Source organism: Caretta caretta, chromosome 7 (assembly GCF_965140235.1).
Source record: "Caretta caretta isolate rCarCar2 chromosome 7, rCarCar1.hap1, whole genome shotgun sequence".
Taxonomy (NCBI): Eukaryota; Metazoa; Chordata; order Testudines; family Cheloniidae; genus Caretta; species Caretta caretta.
The window spans coordinates 35,716,922-35,735,383 of NC_134212.1; the positions used below are offsets into that span (position 1 = coordinate 35,716,922).

General features: G+C 39.8%; 1 protein-coding gene across 6 annotated transcripts in view; it reads right to left on the reverse strand.

Moving 5' to 3' along the window:
- The window catches only part of FBLN2 (fibulin 2), a 190,902-nt gene that overhangs the window by 68,261 nt on the left and 104,179 nt on the right, over positions 1-18,462 (reverse strand). For all 6 annotated transcript variants that reach the window (XM_048858461.2, XM_075130531.1, XM_048858460.2 and 3 more), the window contains one exon: positions 1,088-1,199. In XM_048858461.2, coding sequence (XP_048714418.1) covers positions 1,088-1,199 — 112 coding nt within the window. The remainder of the gene's footprint in view (positions 1-1,087; positions 1,200-18,462) is intronic.

Genomic DNA, 18,462 nt, shown 5'->3' on the forward strand with positions numbered 1-18,462 from the left:
TAGAACACCTGTATGTGTATCTATATGGTGCAGGTGGCACAATGGGTTTTCTGTCCAGGTTTTCATACTGTGCCTGTCATCATGGCATTTGACTGACTTATAGGATACCAATTCTAGCATTTGTTATGTGAAGTTTTTGAATCTTTAAAACACATGTACGAATGCAACTGTTGTAATTTTGCAAGTGTAGAAGCAGAGCTTACGTTTTCCAATTCATATATTTGTTGTGTGTAAATACTGTTATATTACAACCCAATGGACTGGATTTTAATCTCACTTACATTGGTTTTCAACAGTGTAGCGTCTCTGACTTCAATAGATTCACTGCTGCTTTCCACCAGCATGAGTTCAGAAATAAGACCAGCACCTTAAAATGCTGAAATCACTTTAAAGAATCCACATGGTTTTCATATTTGACAACCAAATTATTTTGTTTCTACTTCTGTCTCTTTTTCAGACTAGAAAGAGAGAGGGTATGAAATGGAGTTAAGTTAACATGTTATCCATGTTACCCTGCTCTTTTCTCAACTGCTATCCTTTTCTTCTCCACATTGGGATGAGATCAGATAGCCTCACTCACCTAGAGCAGTACACCTAGAGCAGTATTAGGCAAGCACTTCCCTTGATTCCAGTGGGATTATGCGATGAGTGGTGTGCTATTACAGGTGAGCAAGAGCATCAGAACCTAGCCTTTGGAACATATTCTCCCACATACCAGATTAGTTGTCAAATTTACCATTTAATAAAAAGTAAGGAAAATAATTTAATTTAATATTTATCAACAAAAGTGTAAAGAACATTTGGTTGCATTGTCCTAAAAATCTAAAAACTCCACCCATCTGGGTACAACAGGGAAACTACACACTGGATTTTGTTTTTGAGCAGCAGAAACAAAAAACTTTAAAAGTTTCTGTTTACATTAGGTTCTAGATCTTGGGGAAAACTCTTCTCATTCCGCCCTGACATATTGCCAGGCAGCCAGCAGTATAATCTCCCTGGAGATTAGCCAGTTCATGCAATCATTAGGGTTCCTCTAAAGCAGTACTCACTGAATGACTCTGGATAGCTTTGTTTTTGGTTTACATACCTGCAAATATCACCATCAGTCCCACTGACTGGGATTTCTGTGCATTCTCCATTGTCTATAGCCCACTGTTGTCCAGCTGCACAGCAAGTTTCAATTAAGTCCTTTGTGGAAACTGAAAGAGAGAGAGACATGGGATGGTTTTGTGAGGAGAGTTTTTGTTTTTGATTGAAAATAAGATTTTAAAAGTCCTCTTATTTGAAACTTCTGTTGGCTAAATGCACAGCTTGAAAATTCATTGATCGGGACACGCAGATGAATGAAGATAGACATAGGGATGGACTTAAGTGGCAGGCTGAAATTTTATTAACTTAACACTCAGGAGTGGCGCTATATGCCCAAACTTTCACCCTCTCTCATGTACCAGGCATATAAATTGGTCTAATGTGTGGTTAAAGGGCTCCCACCATATAACCCATACTGCAGGTAGACCCTCCCTGACCTAGGACTCAACTAACTTCTGAATTCTTTCACCCTCTTTCCTATGAGGGGAGTAAAAGAATACCAAAAGGGTCTGTGAACTATATGCATCCATGATTCTGTGATGATGGTCTGTCTGTCTCTCTCTCTCTGAGACACACACACACCCCCTCTCTAATTTGGCCCAATGGGAAAAATTCCTTCCTGATCCCAACGTAAGCGATTAGTCAGACTCACAGCATCCCGAACACAGTGTACATACTACTACTATAAGGAAAGAGGGAGGGTGGGCAGCTGAAGGGGACAAAAGCCCCCCCCAATAGATTTAAATTAATGGGGGAGAGCAAGGGGGCCCAATCAGTACTCAAGCACCCCTCTGCATGGCTAATAGGAGATGGTGAACCCTTGGAGAAGGGGCACAGCCCTACATTCCCAAGCATGCACTCTCCCTCTTCTTTCTGGCTTGTCTATCCTGCTGCTACTCTGACCAATCTTCCTCCTCACGGAGATGGGGGCAGGCTGGCATTTGGCTTTTCACCATTTGGAAGACAACACAGAAACTGCAATCTTCATTCTGAAAAACACAGTACAAATTTATCTCTCTGGACTCAATCCTTCTCCCACTGAAGTCAATGGGACTTTGTTTATTGAGTTAAATGGGAGCAGGAGTTGGTCCTATGTCTGTCTTTAAATGGTTTCCATAGATCTGCAATGAATGCCTGCAAAGCATCCAAAGTTTAATCAAAGGTTATACTTAAACCTATCTTTGGAAAATGAATATCTTTACAGAGTGATCATTCCAAAGATATTTAGCAGTACACAAAACAAAGTTCAAACCAAAACTTGCCCTCAACCATTTGAAATGTATAATAAAGATGCATCTCCACTGGTATACTATGTTTCCTAGCTGGTTGTGTGCACTGCACTTACAAACACTATGTGATGGACATTTTGGGAGGACAGAGATTTGTAACCCATAAATAGATCATTTACTCCATACTAATTCAATATACCTTTCTTTGTATTATACTAACAAGGAATACTGGCAGAATTATGTAGTAACAGCCTCTATTCCTGGTCTGATGAGACAAAGAAAGGGGTGAACATTCCATCATCCAGGATGGTCGGACATATTGGAGCACGCTAAATTTTCTTTTATGGAGACAACTAGAAGATTTAAATGGGAGGAAAGCCATAATTTGTTGGAAGATAAATCCATCTTTGAGACATCCAAAGACCACAATAAAAATCACATTTGATTCAGTTCTCAAATGGGTTTAGTTTGTTACCAAACTGTTTGCATGTAATGGGGACTTCCCCTTCAGTAGTTGGGCTGTCTAATGTGTGGGAGAGGAGATCCATTACAACTTGTGCATAAACACTGCATAACAGATATGCATGAGCATTTCCTCCATCTATTGCACATGCATGTCTCAGTGTTGCTAAATTTAACATACAAGCAGTAAAAATGACATAGGGACAACAAACTGTGAACAAATGTTCTTTGTCATGGTCCCTGGAAGCTAATAGGATTTAGCAAGGGTTTTGGTCTGTAGATTTTGACAGATGAAGTGCTAAGAAATTGTTTCCATAAAGTGGATTAAAGTTTTGTTCATACGACGTTTGCCTGGAATATAATCCGAGGGCTGAATTTGATGCTTTAGTTGGTTTAAGCCACAATAAAAAGGCCCTGAGAGACTCAGCGCTGAATCGGCTGATTAGCTGATGCAAAACCCAGGTGTAAGATGTTGTAAAAAACATGGAAGTGTGGAACATTGTGCTATTTCATACATTCTCCCTACTGAATTAACATTTAAACAGTAAACGCTCAGGAATAAGTGAAACATTTATGCTAGCAAATTTTCAACATATCAAACAAACACATGATTTTATAAAACACAGAGGGAGGACTCTCTTTAGGACAGGCACAGTATTTCATTATCTCTGTACAGCACCAAGCCCATGTCTGGGGTCTTGCTGTGTTACTGTAATGCAAATAACAAACAACAATATTAATACTGGCCATCAAAGTGGTACTAGATTGCAGGGCTTGGAACTTGAGGACTGGCCCCACCCCCAGGCACCTGCTGGCAACTGGCATCCCACGTCTATTAGGAAGGTCCTTGCATTGGCTAGTGGGATACCACCTTAAAAACAACAACAATGGGTGCAAGCAGGTACCCACCTCCCTACTCAACTCAATGATCCCCAACAAGCCTGCAGCAACAAGTACCACTTCCGCTCTTGCACTGGCTATGGGACCTACCTAGGTAAGAAAGTGACCAGCTATGTACTTTTTAGTGGGATCTAATAGAGGATCCTGGTTAACAGACATAAGTTTGATTTGGCTGAGCAATGTTTGCAAGTCAGGTTGCCAGCTGAAACATGATTTCATAATAATCAAGCAATATGTATAATTCATGAGATGGTAAATTGAGAAGAAGGCTTGTGTTCATGTGAAAGTCCAAAGCACAGCAGCGCATGAAACAATTCCTAGAAACCTGCTTCAGCTCCAAGAAAGTTGCACTTGTTAAAATTTGGTCTTAAATTGAGACAGTAAAACTGGTGCAGAAGGCAAAGAGGGCACTCATACTTTAGCATGAGTGGTTCATTTTGATTTAGCTCGAAGTTCTTTCTAACTGTTATACTGCTACAGTGCTTTATGAGAGTTCTAGTCTGGTTGCATCAAGTTCCAATTCTCTGCTATGGGCCAGGCTTCCCAGGCAGACTTCATCTCACATGCTGCACCATGAGCAAAAGGGGTGGTATATCCTGGGAGATTTAGTTCAACCATGCACTAAACCAGCCTACAGAGAAGAATGGGAGTTTTAGGGACTCTCACGAGGCAACACAATGACAATTCCAAATTGAATTATTTTGGTTTTCAGCCAAAATATTTTGGCGTTTGACTTTTCACCCAAAAGTTGAAATGTTTTGTAGAAAAATACCCCATTTTCCAGAAAGCTCCAATAAATGCCAAGGAAGAAGAGGAATTATTTAGAGTGACATGTGATATGACTTTCTTACTACAGCGGTGTGTGCCAAGAATAAGACTAATCTTGTGGGCTGGGGCAGAGAGCTTCCTACAACCATCCAACAGGCAACTGAAATCTGCCAGAACTTTTTGTTTCAGCTGATAACCTGTTTTAATAGCATGAATGTCTAAACTATCCTGTGGATCAGTTAGACAGGGCCAGATCTTCCACTTACTGCGCCTGTGAGTAACTCCAGTGAAGTCATACCAATTTTATACTGATGTAAATAAAAGGGGAATCAGGCTCTAAGGGCCAAATTCTTCCTGGGTGTAACCTCATCAGCTTCAATGGAATCTCACACTGATGTGATTTAAATGTATTTACATAAGGAATGAATTTGGCCCTTACTATACGATTTCCTTAGCAATTTTCACCACAGTAATGATTGCAGAAGACCCTGGTACAGTAAATAATGTTCAGTTCTATTGTAACCCCTATCACTACTGTGCAGAAAAAGAAAGTGGGAGGGAAATTCCTCAAACTGTATTTAATTATGCTTTGTTCCCTTGCAAGGCTTGGGAGGGTGAGACTCCAGAGGACACTAGCTGGCTTCCTGCCCTGCCTGACCCCATCCTGACCCGCATGTGGGGCTGACATGGGGTCAGGGTGAAGAGAAGACATTGAGGTAGAACTTCCCAACTTGCATGGGCCCAGGCTCCCATATTTGTGTAGACACAAAAGAGCATCGGATCCTGAAAAACTACACCAAATTGCATAGTCTACATTATATCTGCAATGTATGCATTATGTTAACTATGTTAAAATATTCTTGAGTTTTGATAGCTTTATTATGTATATGAGTTATTATAAGACATGAGAAGGATTGTATGCACAGCAGTTAAAGGACACAGCAGATTAAAGTTAGCACCAGATGATTATTTGACATTGACGTAATACACATTTTTAAGTCTACTTTTTCTTTACTCCCTGATATATATATATATATATATATATATATATATATATATATGGAGTTTCTATTACCAACCATGGAAACACATTGTTGGTTAGCATGGTATTTCTAGTTTCAATATATAAGAATACAGTAGAACTCACTAACCTATACTTCAATCTACAAAATGTGTAATTATAAACACAAAAATTAGTAGTCCACACCCATAGCTCAGCAAACACTCAATATCGAATGTGCTGTACTGAGGTACTGTGTTATTAAGCTGTCATATTTACAAAATACATTAGACTTAATTATGACATGAATAATTAAAAGTAAATTTCAGGTATCAGAATAAATGAACATTTTCCAGTGCATTATCCTTGTTTTTTAATGTTGCGTTTGATCTCTTAATCAGAAATTTGCAAAACTGAATAATTCACAATAGCTCCCCCAGTCATTTGTGCGAACTTGTGAGATTCTGACATACATTTTTATCTCTCTCTCTCTCTCTCACACACACACACACACACCCCAACCCGAGACTAATAAATGAAGATAGCAAAGCTGAACTATAAACTGGATGGATAGAAAGAGTGTGTGGCATGTGATAGAAGACATCTGAAATTCTTCTAATTTCCAGCAGGCCTTGCCTCCTTTTGTCTTTCATAACATTAAATGGCTGATTAAAAAACAGTTATGTAAGTATTTATTGCTATGCAATATGAATGCTAACATGCATGTATCGTATTTATTATCCTTTGCGCACCTCATCTTTCATGGAGCACTCTGACATACAGTAACAGCTGAAAGAAAAGGAGTTCTTGTGGCACCTTAGAGACTAACCAATTTATTTGAGCATGAGCTTTCGTGAGCTACAGCTCACTTCATCAGATGTATACCGTGGAAACTGCAGCAGACTTTATATACACACAGAGAATATGAAACAATACCTCCTCCCACCCCACTGTCCTGCTGGTAATAGCTTATCTAAAGTGATCAACAGGTGGGCCATTTCCAGCACAAATCCAGGTTTTCTCACCCTCCACCCCCCCACACAAATTCACTCTCCTGCTGGTGCTAGCCCATCCAAAGTGACAACTCTTTACATAATCAAGTCGGGCTATTTCCTGCATAGATCCAGGTTTTCTCACATCCCCCCCACCCCCATACACACACAAACTCACTCTCCTGCTGGTAATAGCTCATCTAAACTGACCACTCTCCAAGTTTAAATCCAAGTTAAACCAGAACATCTGGGGGGGGGGGGGGGGGGGTAGGAAAAAACAAGAGGAAACAGGCTACCTTGCATAATGACTTAGCCACTCCCAGTCTCTATTTAAGCCTAAATTAATAGTATCCAATTTGCAAATGAATTCCAATTCAGCAGTTTCTCGCTGGAGTCTGGATTTGAAGTTTTTTTGTTTTAAGATAGCGACCTTCATGTCTGTGATTGCGTGACCAGAGAGATTGAAGTGTTCTCCGACTGGTTTATGAATGAATAAACCTGCATGCCTCCAGCTTTCACCCTGACCACACCACACGATCCATCGTCTACAGCCAAGCTCTGCGATACAACCGCATTTGCTCCAACCCCTCAGACAGAGACAAACACCTACAAGATCTCTGTCAAGCTTTCTTACAACTACAATACCCACCTGCAGAAGTAAAGAAACAGATTGATAGAGCCAGAAGAGTTCCCAGAAGTTACCTACTACAGGACAGGCCTAACAAAGAAAATAATAGAACGCCACTAGCGGTCACCTTCAGCCCCCAACTAAAACCCCTCCAACGCATTATTAAGGATCTACAACCTATCCTAAAGGATGACCCAACACTCTCACAAGTCTTGGGAGACAGGCCAGTCCTTGCCTACAGACAGCCCCGCAACCTGAAGCAAATACTCACCAACAACCACATACCACACAACAGAACCACTAACCCAGGAACTTATCCTTGCAACAAAGCCCGTTGCCAATTGTGCCCACATATCTATTCAGGGGACACCATCACAGGGCCTAATAACATCAGCCACGCTATCAGAGGCTCGTTCACCTGCACATCCACCAATGTGATATATGCCATCATGTGCCAGCAATGCCCCTCTGCCATGTACATTGGTCAAACTGGACAGTCTCTACGTAAAAGAATAAATGGACACAAATCAGATGTCAAGAATTATAACATTCATAAACCAGTCGGAGAACACTTCAATCTCTCTGGTCACGCAATCACAGACATGAAGGTCGCTATCTTAAAACAAAAAAACTTCAAATCCAGACTCCAGCGAGAAACTGCTGAATTGGAATTCATTTGCAAATTGGATACTATTAATTTAGGCTTAAATAGAGACTGGGAGTGGCTAAGTCATTATGCAAGGTAGCCTGTTTCCTCTTGTTTTTTCCTACCCCCCCCCCCCCCCCCCAGATGTTCTGGTTTAACTTGGATTTAAACTTGGAGAGTGGTCAGTTTAGATGAGCTATTACCAGCAGGAGAGTGAGTTTGTGTGTGTATGGGGGTGGGGGGGATGTAAGAAAACCTGGATCTATGCAGGAAATAGCCCGACTTGATTATGTAAAGAGTTGTCACTTTGGATGGGCTAGCACCAGCAGGAGAGTGAATTTGTGTGGGGGGGTGGAGGGTGAGAAAACCTGGATTTGTGCTGGAAATGGCCCACCTGTTGATCACTTTAGATAAGCTATTACCAGCAGGACAGTGGGGTGGGAGGAGGTATTGTTTCATATTCTCTGTGTGTATATAAAGTCTGCTGCAGTTTCCACGGTATACATCTGATGAAGTGAGCTGTAGCTCACGAAAGCTCATGCTCAAATAAATTGGTTAGTCTCTAAGGTGCCACAAGAACTCCTTTTCTTTTTGCGAATACAGACTAACACGGCTGTTCCTCTGAAACCTGTCAGTAACAGCTGAGTCGTTCGCTCAGCCTATACTATGAAATGTCAACATGTCTCCTAACTTGTTTTCAATTTAGTAATTTATGTCTTGCAATTATCAATTTACATCAACCTGAAGTCAGGAACTGGCCTATATTTTGGCCAGCTCTCAAAATTTCATGTATTGTAATTTAGATGCACTTAGAACCTGATTAAAATGTCTAGAGAAACACTTGTTTCCTTCCTGAGAATTTTGACTAGTACTCGAATGTGACTCCCATCTCAAAAGTTGTTACAGCTAACAATCTGAGCCAAATTCATTGAATTCTACAGGAATCCTTGCATTAATTTGAACAGGCTTTGGATCAGATCCCAAGTCCTTTTTCTCAAACATTATTTATTTACTACCACCAAATAAGATTGGTCTTTCTGACATGAACTCATATCTTTTTGTAAGTTGTACATCTTTTAGAACAGTTAAGTTACAACTCAAATATTACAAACAAAAAACAAAACAAAACAAAAAAACTAAGGTAAAGTCTCAATCAATTTTTTGCATTGTTGAATATTCTGATTTGTTCAAATAAAAACTAGACCCTGGTCATGAAACCAGCCAAAATTTTTCAGGGAATTTTTCAAAAAGATTTAAGTGTATTTTAAAAAAAATATATATTTTGGTCGTTGAAAGCTCTAGAGTTGGTCAAAAGCCTAAAAAATTGACAAAATATTTTGTCAGAAATTAAATTTTTGATGAAAATTTTTTTCAAACTCAATGTTCAGAAAGTTTTGACGAGTTCTGGTTAATAGCCTTGATTTTACAGTAAAGTGCATACATTATTTATTTCACCTGGTCAAATACTGCAAAACAGTGCTTGCAAACATTAATTTGAATACTGAAATGCTGTTTGAGTCAATCAGTTTATTTAGTCTTTGTTTGCAATCTGCAAATATTCATGAAGTTGGTTTTTAATTTACACCTGTATTTACTGAATGGCTGCTATTTGCATAAATACATGTACTCACATTGCTATGAACCATACTTTATTTGTTAATTCTTTTGTTTAAGATGTTTCAGCCACCTAAATTATGAAAACAACATGTGACTTTGATGACTAATCACAACATGAATAATGAATAGCAAGTAGTGAAAGAGAACAGCTTTGAAAAACCCATAGGCCGAAACTTGTTTGTTCAAGTTCCGTCCTAGCAATCAGTTATGACTAATGGATTAAATCCTGGCCTTTGACTTCAATGCAGCCAGGACTTAAACCCAGTTAATATACGGCCTGATTTTTGTATATACTAAGGTCCCTTTACACCATTCTGGCAACACAGAGAGGTCTAGAAGTAGGTGTGAATGTAATTTATACCCACTTTAAAGGCCCCCGTGCACTGCCAGAGTGGTATAAAGGGGCCTTGATATACATGAGAATCAGCCCCATACATAGTGACAATATGATCAGAAAACAGGCTAAATCACAAATAACATTATGCCCAAAGAATAATTTGGTGTATCTACTTACTATGAAAGCTAGTGAAGAAGCTGCCAGTTTGAAAGTCCTGTAGTTAGCCATTTTGCATGCCGTTGCCTTAGCACATAGTTAAGACTTAGCGTAAGGGTAACTCATACCTGCTTGGGTGTGGCACGCAGACCACCTAGAGACTGATAAGTCTGCTACCGCCTTCACTAAGTAATATGTGCCTTTTAGCTCATACACTACACTTCAGAGGTCCCAGGTTCGATGCCACCTGCCCATAACTGAAGTCTGTCAGCATTACATAAGTGCCTCTTGTGAGGTGATTAGTGTTGTCAAGGCCCATTAAAGATACTTGACAGAGTGTGTTGAGCACTTGACAGGACTATGTCCTTAATTGCTTTGCTTATGTATTGTATCTCTTTCCCAACTCCCACTGTCTGTGTTTGCCTTCTACAATTGTATAGTCTTTGGAGCAGGGACTGTGTGTTCTTCTAAATGGAAAGCACCTAGCACAACCATACAATAAAGTGTTACGTTATGCCCAGTCCTTTTGGAAATTCACATTCATAATGCATTGGAGCAACCCCAATTCTACCACAAGAGTCAATATTAATTTAAATATATACTGGCCAATTATATCCACAGAACAGGACCCAAGTACTGTAAAGGGGCTTTTTATAATTGGGCCAAATGCATTGGATAGAGTTTTACAGGTCATTATACTTGTGAAACCAACCTACATTGGAGCAGGCACTTAATAATTACACTTGAAACCATTTTTATTTTACCCCACAAATTTAAAATTGGGAAGTACATGTCATGGGGTGCACCACTCACCGCTGGTCTGGCACCTCCTCCTGCTCGCTCTGTCTCTCCCTCTGGTCTGCAGCTCCTCTCACCTCCCAGGAACCACAGTGTCCTCTCTGTGACTTAGCCCTTCAGCCAGGTCACTCAGCGTTCCCCCCTTCTCCCTAGCAGTCCTAAGCAGTCTTCCCTCTCACTGACTCAATGCCACTCCCTCAGAGGCTGGTACTGGAACCCGGGCCCATCCTCTATTCTGAGTTCCAGTCCTTGGACCCTGGGCTTTCCTCTCTCAGCCCTCACTGCTCTTTCCCTGGACTGTTTCCTATCATACCTGGTTTCCCTTCTCTCTCTGTGGGTGTACCAGCCCCCAAACCCTCTTCCCAGGGAGTGATTGCAGCCTGTTTTCTTGCAGCCTTCCCCAGCAGCCCCTGCATGTTGCCAGCTACCTTTATACAGGCCTGGCCTGTTCCTGCACAGCTAAGCTGGCTTTTAGTTAGTTCCCTGCTCCCTGGATCCTCCTCCAGGTATAGCCTGTGGGGTTAATTGGTCTGCCTGGCCATCTTAACCCCTTCCAATCCTATGTGGGGTGGAAACCCCATGACAAGGCAACAGAACATTATTTTTAAAAGTGAATAACTTAAGGAGAACAGATAATATGGAATAATTTTTTACTACAGATAAATGACAGATTTTATAGGATGCCTTTACATTTCACGTAAATCAATGTATGGTCAAATCCCAGCCGCAAGGCTGAAACTGCATCTTAGCGTTCTAATGATGCTGTAAAATGTTGATGCTTCACTTACTCATTCATATTTTGGAGTCACTGTTCACAGTTCTGTAGGTAAGGCTGAGCTGAGCTTTATACTTAACGTAAAGAACACTCTATTTCCCCCAAAATTACAGCATTTACTCTGAGTACTGAATCAATTATTTAAGAGTTTGCAAGTAAATCTGTTTGTTTATGAGTTAAAATTACTTTTGATCTGGGTCCTTTAAGAAAATTAGCACTCTGTGTCAGACCCTATTTTGTTCTGAGTTATGTCAATGTAGGCATTAGCCATACCCAAAAATTGGTAGAGAGGTTAATCCAGAGTTGATCAGGTGCAATCAGTAGTTTCTGAAATGAAATTTTATACCTGGAGCCAGATCCTCAGTTAGCATAAATTATCACCTTCATTCACTTCAATGGAGCTACATTACTTTACACTTGCTCAAGATGTGGGTAAAAATATAGGTTAGGTAGGACTAATAAAGCAAGCTTCAAGGGTTTTAGTGAAGCTCCCAAATGACAAAGACAGGACAGACAGTGGGTTTCCCAAGTAGCATAACAGAAAACATGGCTTCTGAGCCACAGGGACCAGCCTTAGGCCAGTTCCCTTTCATAACTTTTAAGATGTTACTCGATAGAATTGAGTACAAATATCTGACCTAGAAACCAGATTGCCCTGCACCTCGTGTAGCCATTTAGACCAGCACAAAGAATGGTAGACATTTACACCAAGTGTGCCAGGTGCAGGGCTGCAGAGTGAGGGCTCTTTTTTTTCTTTACCCCTTTTTTATCTATTGGCAAATTTTACAGTTTTATATGTGTTCTGTTTTGCAGAAAAACTCTTTATCTGGCTAGTTGTTTTAAAACAAGCACATTCAGCCATGGGTGCGGCTCAGAAGTCAAGTGCTCTCCCACCCCAAACAATAAGAACAGTTTGCACACTACAGAGAAAAAATATATTTGATAAGGAAATAAATTGTATGGTTTCATGCTCTGTAGGGTTTATTAGTAATAACAATAAAAAAAAATATTGAACAAAATGATGACATTTACCTTGGTGGAGTCCTTAAGATATTGAAAAGGCCTATTTTCAATAAGGTTTGTTGATCTGCTCTATTCCCGTCCCCATTTAAAGTGTAAATAAACAGGATACTTTGAATATTGTAGCTCTTCCCCATAGTAAACTATTTGTCATTTCTTATCAGTAGTTGGTGAGATTTCATTAAATTCACTCATGGCATAGCACTACTTGGATATGTGGAACAACATGTTCTTTACTTTATCTCAAAAGGCAAGGAACATAGTTTAATTGGCATAGATAAAGGAAAGGGAGGTGAAAGTGATGATCTGACACAGAAACTAGATACCTTCACCTTAAAACTGAATTTACACCTACATACGAGCAACTCTTCTGACATTTTTTCGTGAGGTGCCATCCCAAGGAATAAGCATAAATGGATACACAGCAAAATATTTATTTTGTACAGTGTGTGTGTGTGGGCAAGGAAATCATAGTGGAGACTACTGCATAATTCTGGAAGCGTCTCATGCGCTTAACTTTAAACCCCACTGAAGTTAAGATTGTGCTTAAGCACTTTCCTGAATCAATGCTTTAGTTAGCACATTGTTTGTGGACTGACCATGGTTTACTTCTCATATATTCATACCATTGCAAAAAAAGCGAACATCATTCTAGGATGTACTAGCGGGAGTTTCCTAACCGTAAGGGTAGTTAAGCACTGGAACAAAATTACCTATGGAGGTTGTGAAATCTGGGTTTTTAAGAGCAGGTTAGACAAACTGTCAGGATGGTCTAGATAAATTTAGTCTTCCTCAGTACATGGGAATGGACTAGATGACCTATCAAGGTCCCTTCCAGTCCCACATTCTATGATTCTATTATTTTAAGTATTTCCCTGTCAGGTGAGGAAGTTTCTCCCCCTCCCTCATTTTAGTGATGGGGAACTGAGGATGAAGTAGGTTAAGTGTCTTGCCCCAGATCACACAAGAAGTCTGTAACTGAGCTGGGGACTGAACCCACATTTCCAGTCCAGTGCCTTGGTCACAAAGCCATAATTCCTCCACATATCCTCTCTTCCATTCTTTCTGGACCAACAACACTCATGTAATTGGTGTGACATATTCTTTGTCATCATACCCAACAACAAAGAAGCAAGGCATTGACAGCACTGAAGAAGGGGATGTATATTTCAAATAACTTTTGTTTTCTTCTGCTCCCTATAATGCATTTGATGCTCTATAGATAAATGAATTAATTTTTCAAAAGTATGAGTTCTTACAATATTGCCCCATGCTCTTTGCTAGGCATCTGCTTCCTATTTCTACCTGATAATGCTGTGTTTGTTTCACAGATTATTCTTTGTTTCATAAATTCCTTAGGCTGGTTTCCCTGGCAAAAATTAAAAACAAAACATTTATGCCTCCCCAAAGGCACACTGAAACACTGGATAAAACAAACGATGTTCTCATTTTGTCATGCACTGTACAATACAGACATACATCAACATGCCCCCAAGCCTGGATTGTCTGGCAGATTTTGCTCTAAGTGTGAATGAACAACAAACTAATATCCCCTCTGGTCTTTGTGCTGGATAATCATTCTAAGTAAAAACCTGCATTACCTGTGCCGGAGGTCAACTAATTTAGCCTAACTTTGGTCTTTTCTGTTTTCATGACAGCACCATTTATTAGCTCCAGGTTAGAATGGAAAAAAATAACAAAAGTAATTAAGTCAATAAAGAATTTCACCTTTATCACTGACTAAAAACTAAGCAGTTTTTCTTGACTTCTACAGATTTGTCCCATGTCAATCTATCCTTTTGTCAAGCAAATATATAGTGAAACAGTTCCTGCACAATCACACTTCTATTAGTTACAATGAGAACTCATCTAGGAATAATGTTTAGTGTCCTTCAGCACATTCTCAGTCATATTTATCTACTTGGCTTTCCTTCCCGTCCTACTTCACAGATTATATTTATATTGATGACACTGTAAAAATTGTTTCAGACTTGGAGGGTCTAATTCTGATCTGGAGTGACTCCACTGAAGCCAGAGAAGTTACACCCATGGCAGATGAGAATCCAGCCTGAATGTTTAAAAGATATACATATGCCTATTCTGTGGCTAATCAGGTCTTCATCTCCAGAGATAACTATCCAACCCTTTTCAAAATTAAATTTTGAATACACACCATAATGCCAGGTGTGCCATAATGCCAGATGTGCCAGGTGTATTTATTAAAATTTTGTGACTGTAGCACTGTAGTTAGGATGACCTAACTTCTGGTGTAGATGTGGCTAGGTAACCATCTGAGCTCATAAATTTCAAATGAATACACTGGAAAGCCATGTTTCTGCTCAAAATAGTCAAGAACCCATCAGTGAAAAGGGTCTAAGTTTTTGAGCTAGTAATGGCAACCAAAACCAGGTGAAGTTCTGTGTGTTTTGGAATTCTACTGTCATCACTTTGCCACGCAAACTGCAAAAAGAAATAATTAGATATACCTGTAATAGAAACAGCCTTCCCTACCCAGCCCTCCATACAGTTTCGCAAAGCCGATGTGGCTCTCAGGCCAAAAAGTTTGCCCACCCCTGTACTGAATCATTCAGTCCATACCCCTGATAGTGTTGGCTTGCTCCCTATAGTATATTTTCCAATACAATTTTTCAAGTTACTTTACCCAGATACATTACAACAAACTACAAAAGAAGCAGTCACCAGGCAATATATCTTGGACAAAACGTTTTAGCAAAAAATTCAGATTCAGCACCACTGAAATGTTTTATGAATTCATGTCAATCTTCCTGAATTGTTCATGTTGAAAAAAACTGCAAAAAGTCAAAATGAATCAAATTTTTGCTTAGACATTTTCTTCAATCTTAATCAATACAAGTATTTTAAAATGCTTGACATCCAAATGAGATGTTTTGTTTTGAACAAAATGTTTCATTACGCCCCAAAACTATTCCCCTCCTCCAGTTTTTTAGAATTCGCAACTAATAGAATAATTAGTTGCATGGCTCTAGCAACCAGTACCCAGCAGTCTTGCACAGCACCTAGCAAAGGCAAGAAAATACGGGGCTACAAGATAGCATCAGTTAGCAACGCCCACCCACAATGTGCTATGGAAGCACACTACATTCCAGATAAATATTTGCACTCAGATCTTGTTTTGACAGGATATTTGATTAACAGAACTGAATAGTAGAGGAAGGAAACCATTTAGTTTCTGATTAGTGTGTAGAGATGCTTAAGTATCATAGAATAGACACTCTAGGACTTCAGCATTCCCTATTTGGATTTCATACTGCAGATCATACTGGTCCTTGTCAGTTTTGTAATTATAAATTATGTTGTTTATTTTTATGATGTTCTGAAGAGAACAAACATGAAAAGTCCATGTGAACCCAGTCATTTCCTTTGGCTTTTCCCTCACTTACTTTAATAAATTCTGTAATCAGTGTTCGTGCAAGAATTTCAGCAATAATGATTACCGCTCAAGGCATTTCCTGGATTAATGATAGGCTCGACAAGCTGATGGCCCATGGTTTTTGCCTCGATCCATTAACCCCAAGCAGGTTTTAATTCTCCAGGAAGTGCCTGGGTCTGGAGTTGTTACTGCTATTATAATTCACTGGGATGTTTTTAGTCAACAAATAATGAATAAATAAGCTTTCCATATTTCTCCTTTTGTTTCTCACAAGCCCAGTGGGAAATATCGTTTTGCTGCTGATGTTCTGAATGCTTCAGGGGAATTTGCAGCAGTTACCAGAAAGCTTAGTCAGAAATGTTAGTTTTGCAGTGAATTACAATTGTGAGGCTGGGGAATCTGGCCAAAAGAGAGAATGGGTACACAAAGCACCCAAACTCGGCTCTCATTAGGCACAATGGTGGCATCTCTGGATAAAATATTTTTGGTTTTCAGCCAAAACCTGAAACTTTTTGGTTTTCAGGTGTTCCATTTTTCAATGAAAAGTCAAGTTTTTGTGGACAGCAGACACTTTTGTGGAAAAAAAAATCTATAATTGAAAATCCAGTTGTCTATAAAAAAACAGTTTTGATGGGAAATTTTCAGCCAGTCCTAGTCAGAGTATATTCTGAGGCACTAACAAATCTCCTCAATTTGAGCTAAAAATGAATCAATTTTTTCATGTAGGCCTTAATTCAGCAGAATACTTATGAACATGACTAACTGAATTCCTCTGAAACACTGACAAGTTTAAAGTTTGAACTGAACCTACCGTCAACTTTTGGAAAACTCAAAGTTAAATCTGTATCCAAACCTCAAGGTTCAGCTTTCATGTCTCTGTAATGGGTTAAGAACTTGAACCCCCAAATCCAAAAACCCTTTAGGAAGGAAGGTTAAGACCCCAAATTCATAGCTGAACTTTATGTTCATCTCCATTTAGAACAAATGGAATTACCAGGTTAATGGAAAGAACCATGGTATGGCAGTTGTAACCATCATCATAAAGAAGTGGTAACATTTCAGCCTCTACATGGAGGTGTCAGTCAATAACTTCTTCCCACATGTCACTAGCAACTGCAGATCGTTTGCAGAGGGCCAATACAATCCTTATGCGTAGTTCAACTACAATTTAAGACTTATGTAGGACTAAAATGTTTCTTAGACCTTGTGCTGGCCCTCTGTGGCAAAGTTCTGGGGTTAACTGCACATCTGCTCTCCTCATGGTCTCCTCAAGGACTCCCTTTTGGGTCTCAGGCCTCTATCTGTCACCTCTCTATGAGCAGGAACCTGCACACCTTCTGTCTATAGACCAGAGTCTTAGGGTTGCAGTCCTTTTGCAATTCACTGTGCTTATCCCAGCAGCTCTGACTTTAATCCAATGCCTACAGTTTTGTTTTTTCCCAGGGACCCTGACAGCATTTGCAAGTGACCAGCCAGACTCCACAAAGCATAATACATTTATTTAGGACAAAGGTATTACAACAGAGAAAACATATAAAACAATGAACAATTTAATGCATGCTAAGCTTACTAGGTTTCACCCATCTTTCAAATTGAGAACGTAGTAGGTTTCAAAGTCCTTCAAATCCTTCCAGCAGAGTTTTGCCCTCTTCGTTAAAGTCTCATGGTCAGTTCTTGGATCAAATGAGGGACAACCCCTGAGTCAGTTCAGGCCGATACTTCATCCAGTTTGGAGACTTTGTTGCCCACGCCTCCTGAAGCAGATAAACTAATTCATGTCCCTCAGAGGACAAAGCTTCAAAGGCAGGGTATCTCCATAACCAGCACTGGGACTTTACGTTAATTACCTCCTAGTGATTCTAGATTCCTCAGAAAACCCACCCCGTGATCCAGGAACACAAAGATGCATGTAATATTGACTATATCATGTCCTCATGTCCACAGCATCTGGCATATCTCAGTAGAACAGTCCCTGAAGTTTTTCATCCTTCTAAAGACTCACACCTGTCACACTTCCCTATCAGAAATGTGGGTAACAATACAAAGGGAGAGGGGAAAGGGAGTCTTTCATAAAAATAAATCAGAGGTTTCTCACTTCTCCACACTCTGTACTGGGTGAATTTCATCCAGCATTAGAAGGGGTCCTGTAGGACCACAGAATACCAGGAATTAAAAACCATTTGCCGTTTTATTCCAGAATTACATTCCCAGAAACAGAAGCAGCTGAGGTTACTAATGCACGTATGTTACCAATGCCTAAAGAACAGCTATCTGAGAAGTCACCTCTCACTTCAAGCCCCACTGAGGAAGTTAAGACCAGCTGAGTTTCTCTTGCAAGGCTTTCGCCTTTGTGTGACTCTGTCTTTGGCATTCGCTCCCCCTAGAAGACTCTCAGAACCCAAGTCCAGTGACTTTCCGAGCACAGTGCAAAACACATTTATTTTTCTTCACTTTGGTGTCCTGATGGGGCAAATCCAAATTCTAAGGTGTCCAGCTGCCAAGGTAACAGGCACAATAGGAAATAGCAATATTTTACACTTACAATACTACAAATAATGCCATTTTTGTGCACTGGTAAACTATAACCAGAGAAACTGACCTATTCAAAATACCTTATTTCATGGTTCTGATCC